The sequence below is a fragment of the Cottoperca gobio genome, chromosome 13 (assembly GCF_900634415.1).
Source record: "Cottoperca gobio chromosome 13, fCotGob3.1, whole genome shotgun sequence".
Lineage (NCBI taxonomy): Eukaryota > Metazoa > Chordata > Actinopteri > Perciformes > Bovichtidae > Cottoperca > Cottoperca gobio.
In genome coordinates this window covers 2,934,191-2,941,690 of record NC_041367.1, presented here as the reverse complement: position 1 = coordinate 2,941,690, position 7,500 = coordinate 2,934,191, and the positions used below count along the sequence as shown (strand labels likewise).

At 47.9% G+C, this 7,500-nt stretch overlaps 1 protein-coding gene across 14 annotated transcripts in view; it reads left to right on the top strand.

Annotated features, from left to right (window-relative positions):
• The window catches only part of mecom (MDS1 and EVI1 complex locus), a 131,990-nt gene that overhangs the window by 116,246 nt on the left and 8,244 nt on the right, over positions 1-7,500 (top strand). For 6 of the 14 annotated variants that reach the window (XM_029445570.1, XM_029445565.1, XM_029445568.1 and 3 more), the window contains 3 exons: positions 1,954-3,334; positions 3,510-3,600; positions 5,043-5,069. In XM_029445570.1, the coding sequence (XP_029301430.1) occupies positions 1,954-3,334; positions 3,510-3,600; positions 5,043-5,069 (1,499 nt within the window). The remainder of the gene's footprint in view (positions 1-1,953; positions 3,335-3,509; positions 3,601-5,042; positions 5,070-7,500) is intronic. The other 8 variants (XM_029445572.1, XM_029445569.1, XM_029445566.1 and 5 more) reach the window with 3 other exon arrangements.

The following is a 7,500-nucleotide window of genomic DNA, read 5'->3' as shown; positions in this document are numbered from 1 at the left end:
TGTATACGTGTCCCAGATCTTCCCCATGAAAGTGAAGCACTCAGGCCTGCGGGGTTATTAATTCCGACACTCCAGCCAGCTAGCCGCCACTTAGCCGCCGCTCTCCTCCCAGGAATGTGTTTATAATATTTAGTTTCGGTTTATTAAGAGCTGACGAATACACGCGTGGAGTGAATCAGATCTCACTCAGTGTGTCAAGCGTGTGTGTTGTTAGTCTGTAAATGTCACAACGACGTGATTTATGGCGCAGAGCTTTTTCTTGTAGTTTGCTCAGGCCATGTGGCTATACTTGTAAAAACACACACAAAGAAGCAGAAGCAGCCACCATGTACAAGATTTAACAACGTATTTACTACTAGAAGTCCACATACTACCTACCTTACTGTGTCTACAGCCTGCGGCCAAACAGATGCATTGTAATCAATTGAAAAGTATTTAGATACATTTTCCAAATGTCTTCATCTGTGTTGCGAGTCGCAGCTTCCAACAGAGGAAACAACATGTGCACTTTCAAAGGAATCAGGCTCTTTATTTTGTTTCCCAGATGTTTTCAAAATGTGTTCAACTACCTTTCTACCCTGATTGTATCCGCCAAAGCCAAGCCACAAATACGCTTCATTTCAATTTAGTTTTTCTGGGTCTATTCATTAAAATAGACCTTTTGTTTTATCAGATTACATTCACTCTTGGCTCGAGCAGCAGTCCTTTTTGGCGTTCCTCTGGGGTGTTTATTTAAATCTGTTTCCACAATACTTGTTCCTGCTCTTCCTCTCCATCTCCTTAAATTGCCTCTTGTGCACCTTGTGGCTGGAAGGCATCCAAAGTATGCAGAAGTGTAATCACAGTGTGAGCCTAACCACTTCCTTATCCTCATTTTGAAGATCTCATAACAATGTGAGCCAAATCAATCATCCAGAGATGCTTCTAACTGCATTCTGATATTGTCGGATGATCAAAGGCTTATTTAAAATCATCTGCAGCGAAGCTGATCTGCAAAATGTCCTTCAGTTCATGTGGGAGCCAACAAAGAGGCACGTCTTCCCCCTTTTTACAAACTGCATTCTTGACTTTTATTAGAATAGCAAGAGAAAAGAGCCTGGGAGAACAATAAGGAATTGTCCACTATCGGCGTTTGTAAAGTCAAACAAATCACCTTATGGTAGTAGATAATGTTGACAGACTAATAATGGCGACAGATAATGTCAGGCGGTGAGGTTTTGTCTCAGGGCTGGGTGTTGCCACTGTATGTCATCCAGGGTCAAACACACAGGCATACACGGGTTGACTGTGGAAAGGTCACTTAGCGCAGGACGACAGGGACCCGGCAATGGTGACGAGGTGAGGGGGCTGAGGGGGTGACAGAGAGGCCCGGAGGGGGAAGAGGGAAGAGGGGCAGTAGAGGACGTGAGACCTGTCCCTGGGAACCGGACTGCAGGATAGGATTCATTCAACTCCGCTTCCTTCACAAACTTAAAATAGAGCCATTGTATTGCATGTGGCTGAGAATGTGTGAGTGTATCTGTATGTCTGTGTTATGTGAATATTTTGCGAATGTGCCTGCATGTCCGTGTGTGTGTGTGTCTGTGTGTGATTGTTTATGGACTCCCTGGGAGCGTCCCTGGGAGGACAATGGGTCTGGAGATGCCTGGGAATTTGGTTTGATGTGCAGGTGATGAGTGGCAGCAACTGACTCACACCATCAACCAAACAGATTCCCTTACAATGCCAGGATCTGGACACACCTCTCCTCCTTATTTTGCTGGAAAACTGTTGTCCGAGTATTGATGGGAACACGAGCATATCATTCATACTGTGCTTCCTCTGCCTTAGCCTCAGGCAGCCTGAAGCTTGTTAGCTACAGATGTCATATCATGTGATGTTATTTTGTTTGTGTGTTAAGGGGGGGGTCGGTGTGTACTGATGCCTTGTATATTTGTCTCTGTGTCCCTGCAGGCGAGGTCTGCCACAAGTCCTACACCCAGTTCTCTAACCTGTGCCGCCATAAACGCATGCACGCTGACTGCCGCACACAGATCAAGTGCAAGGACTGTGGTCAGATGTTCAGCACCACGTCCTCCCTCAACAAGCACCGGCGCTTCTGTGAAGGGAAAAACCATTTCACAGCGGGGGGATTGTTTGCCCAGGGTATGCCACTCCCTGGCGCCCCTGGCTTGGACAAAACAGCTCTGGCGATGGGCCACGGTGCTGGGCTGGCTGATTACTTTGGGGCAAGTCGCCTCCACGGTGGGCTTACCTTCCCTGCTGCCCCAGCGTTTCCCTTCAGCTTCCCTGGTCTTTTCCCCTCTGGACTCTACCACCGGCCACAGCTCATTCCTGCCTCCTCTCCTATCAGACAACCAACCCACGCACCTCTCCCTGGGCCTGGTGCAGAGCTGAGTAAGAGTCCACTGCTGCCTCCAAGCCCTGGACTTCTAGAGTCCCGAGAGCTTCTCAAGGCTCTCCGTAAAGATGGTGGCAACCAGATGCCAGGCTCAGAGCTCCACATCCAGAGCTCATCATCCTCCACAAAGCAGCGGAACAAGCAGAGTGACCAGTCCGAGAGCAGCGACTTGGACGATGTCAGCACGCCCAGTGGAAGTGATCTGGAGAGCACATCGGGCTCCGAGCTTGAGAGTGACATGGACAGTGAGAGGGAAAGGGGGGCTGCTCGAGAAAATGGCAAAGGCCCCAAGAGGAAGGCCAGTGAAGGAGGCCCCCAGAGCCCCAGCCTGACAGGCAGCAGTGCTGCTAAAGACTTACCAGGCCCCTCCCTCATCCCATCCTCGCTGGACGAGCACACCGCCGTAACAGGGGCTGTGAATGACTCTATTAAGGCCATTGCCTCCATTGCTGAGAAGTACTTTGGCTCCACAGGGCTGGCTGGCCTGCAGGACAAGAAGGTCGGGGCGCTGCCCTACCCCTCCATGTTCCCACTGCCTTTCTTCCCAGCTTTCTCTCCTCCAGTTTACCCTTTTCCAGACAGGAACCTCAGACCTCCAGGCCTGAAGGGCGAGCCACAGTCTCCAGCAGATGACTGCAAGAAGGCCCAGGGCAAATCTTCATCCGCGTCACCATTTGACCTCACTACTAAGCGAAAGATGGAGAAGTCGGCCACATTTGCCCCCTCCAAACCAGGGGCCTCCCACTCCATTGGTCAGGATCAGCCACTGGACCTGAGCCTGGGGAGTAGGGGCCGTGGAGGCAATCCAAGAGAGGAGGAGACAAAGAATAATGTGGGGTATGAGGAGGAGAAGGCAGTGGTGGATATCCCAAAAGCTGACACCTCTTTACAGCATGCCAGGCCCACCCCTTTCTTCATGGACCCCATCTATAGGTATTGTTATTCCCAGTAGCTTACTTAACCACAATTCAAGTCACTATTGTAAGTTTTCATACTGCTAAATCTCCTCTGGTGTCATTTAATTGCTAATGTCATTTGTGTTGTTGTACTGAATGTAAGTGTACAAATATTTGGTGATGTACATGCTTTAAGAGAAATCTACTATTAGCAGGGTTGAGAAGAGGAGAATGAGCGATCCGTTTGAGACTCTGAAAGACAAATACATGCGGCCAGCTCCAGGCTTCCTCTTCCATCCACAGGTAGGTTCTGACTGGGGCTTCAGCGGGAACTGGGACATGTTGGAAAACAAATATAATAAGCTGGCACACACCTTGTCTGGTCTAAAGTACACATTCTCACCAGTCTAACAGTAGATCTTCACCGATCCACTGTCATTCTCTTTATTGGATTTTAAGGTTGATCTCTATTGACCCTAAATTGATTAAATGAACCGCCCTAATTGGTCTTGAATTCACGATACTTGTGATGACTCTTTCATGGAACCATGGCAGCATCACTGTTACAAGTTCACGGTCAGCTTCCCGTATCTACAGATGTGACAGCCGCATGGCGTTAAAACAGTTAAGATATTATTATGACTCTTTCTATAAAGCTCTAATTCAGAATGATTGTCCCCGGCTGACCAAACTGGATTAGTAAGGATCAGTATGTGGCTCCAGCCTTATCCAAACTGCTGCCTGTTAAGCCCATTGTTGGCTATCTGAAACAGATGTGGCGAAGAGAAAAGGGCACACTCTGACACATCTTCCCATAACAAGTCTCTAATTACAATATAAAAAATGATATGGTCTTTAAGCAATGATTTCTGCCCCTGGGTTCCCTGTGCCAGTATTTCCAGTGTGAGACTCCATATATATATATATACAGTATATATACGTATGTGTGTGTGTGTCTATGACGTGTTGCATTGACGTTCATTTGTCCAATCTTCCCCCGCGGGTGAGAACGGTCCGTCGGAAAGTGAAAACACCACTTTCTCAGGCATATGATTTTTTTTTCCTCTTCTCTGGCCGTTTCAGGTCTGGTTTTTACAGGCTGTTTCATTTGTCTGATTTATGTCCCCTGTCCAGACTGCTGCATGGGCCCAGCCTGCAGCAGCCACATGGCCGTCCCACACGCCTTAATGAGGTGTCCTATCAGTAGAAACACTAACAGAGTGCTTAGGCCATCTTTATGACTTTATGATGTCTGGACACACAAATCATTCCCAGAAACACCAGACCCGGGTAGGTCTAACCCAGACCAGGCAAGGGGCCCTTCTGTATACTTTTAAGGGGGTTTGTTTTCAGTCACCTGACTCACTCTTGAGCCATATATCAAAAAGGAGGTTGCAAAGCTGAGGGGACTGGAACTTTTTTTTCAACCTTCAGTGATTCAGCCTTTTATTTCCTGGCAGGACATTTTACTGCTAAGCAATACTGGCTTAGATTACATACTGGCATTGCATTTGTAGCCCGTTATAATGAGCTTATTGAACACTAGGAAGTGTTGGGAACTATTAGAGCCTCCTATAATTCCAGCGCCATAACTCTGCAGATAGACAGCTCGTTGCTCATTCAAAGTTAATCACGTCGGGACCCATCATTCCCTCTGTACCCATATGTGTCCAATCAAAAGCTGTTGATTCACGCCACTTCCTGGTTCTGACTGCTTTCTCTTTTCCTTCTGTTCCGCCCCTCAGTTTCGTTTGCCAGATCAGAGAACTTGGGTAAGTTCCTCTTTAACCTACAGTACTGCCATGTGTCTGTGCTTCTACCAAACAGACCCCTTAATAAACGCATGGGCTGCATAACCGTTTACACCCGACATCCCCCAGCATTGGCATGGCTTCAGCCCATCACGCACTGACTGGACTCTGTTTCTGGCCGTAGACGCACTTTTCTTATATGGAGAAATGTTATCTGAATGTTTATACTGTACATCATATTATATTATTTTGTAGTACTTCACTCTGAGTATTTGATTTGTTTACATCTTTACATCGAGACATATTCCCTCTCCGATTCACATGAAAGGCTTTAAGTGGGGATTTCCAGCCGAGCTACACCCAGTCCGTCCAGCAGCTCTGAATATATGTTTGCTTATTTGGCGAATGAAGCAGGGCTCTTGTAAATGGGCATTGGGGGGGGGGGGGGGGTGTTTAGGGGGGCTGCTTTACATCAGCACGAGGGTAACAGTCTCTTTGGGACACCGGCGGGGGGAATGGGGGGGGTTAGTTCCTCCCTCCAAACATCTGGTTCCCGATAAAGATCAACAATTGAGAATGCATCTCGCTAATTAAGGCCCTCACAGCATCACTGACATCTGAAGATAGCCAATCAACTGCTGGTCCCACTGCGACGCTACAGCAACAAGCAAGTTCACAGACACACACTCACTGCCCAGGGGGGACAGACATGGGGGTTTTGGGAGGTGTGTGTGTGTGGGTTGGAGGGGGTCTCTTATACAAAGGACTGGGGGGGGTTATAAAATCTTTGAAAAATCGCTTTAGAGCAAAATGTGGAGCCGTTTATCCTCTCGTCCTTTAAGTCGAACATTTACACACACAGCATTGTCAAACAGTGGCCTAATGAACCTGGCTCCCCATCCATAAAGCGGCTCAATGGCCGAAGTGTAATCTGAGGCGGACTGGTCACGAGTTTCAATCATTCACACATTTAATCCGTTGGATTGAATGTGTGAATCATTTGCAGCTCGTGTGCAAACATTTGAGAATCTGCCAAAGCACTTAAGCATAAAAGATTAAAACTATTCTGTTTCACAAAACACGGGCCAAGGGTTTCAAAATGAGTCCTGGAAAATATTAATACTAAATCAATGTTCATTTTATATCATGTACTTAAGCTCAGTTGTTCGTAATTAACTCACGCAGGATACTTTTAACACTTACAAAGAAGTATTCCAATGACTGCTGCGACGCACAGCCGGTAAAATATCTTTTTAATTTAAAGGACACCGAGGCAAAGCTTGACCAAAGGTGTTAATACAGTGCAGCAGCATGAGTGGGTGGAGGTGCTGATCATAATTCCCCAGTAGATGGAGCTGGGACGGAGCTCTAAAAAGTGTCTTATCGGACGGGCTGCACGCTGCCGACAGCTTTAGCGGCCCTAATGTTCCCGAGAGTTACGGCTTCTAGTTGAGCAATGCAGACAAACTGAGCATTCACTTGAAAAGAGCCCGATGAAATACACAGCGCACATTTAAAAGAAATATGAAAGCGTTTCACCTCCCTCTTCCCCACAACCCCTTCGCCTATCTTTCAATTCATCGCCCTCCTTCCTTCTCTCCTTCTCTCGCTCTGTTCTTTCCCTTGCCTTTGATTCATGGCATGCAGCATTGGCATATTCATAATCAAACGGACCTGACATTCCACATCCTCCCTCAGTGGGAACGTCGACGGCTGCGGCAGGAACTTTACACTCGGCCGTCACTCCTAATCAGCCGCTCCCAACGCCAGGCTCCACAATCATCCATCAGTGCTTCTCTCTCCGGGCTCTGTTCGCTCTTTCTTTCCTTCTTTCTTTCTTTCCTCTTCCTCCCCACTCTTCTCCCCTATCTTCATCGTGCTTCTTCTCCGATTCTCTTCCTCTGTTTCTTTCCCCACGGCCTGCTCCATCTTGGCGCGAAGCCTGAGAGTGACAGGGGGTGAAAGCAGGAGATGAAATGTCAGAGTCGGAGCAGGGCTCTGGTGGAGGACCCGAATCACCATTGATTTGTTGCCTTATTGAAATAAGAATAAGAAACAGGCTGAAAATTCAATACACGCCAAATAATGCAAATTTGTGTGGCCCCTTTAAAAAAAAAAAGGAAAAAGAACTCCTGTGTGTGTGTGTGTGTGTGTGTGTGTGTGTGTGTGTGTGTGGGATGGGCTGACAGGCCCTGCGGCCTACTGGGACCCACTCACCCCCGCCCTCCCTCTCCTCCTCCCTGTAGTTCTCCCTTCACTCCCCCTCCAGCCCCCGCTCCTCCCCCATCCCGCCCCTCTCAGCACAGCGATATCATTATTACCCGTGTCTGGCCCTTGATCAGTAATGTCAACATCTTTCATATTGACGAATGTGCTGTCTGCCCGCATTGTGCACAGAATAGTTTACAGCCCAGCAGTGGACATGAATCACTCCTCTGCCACACACACACAC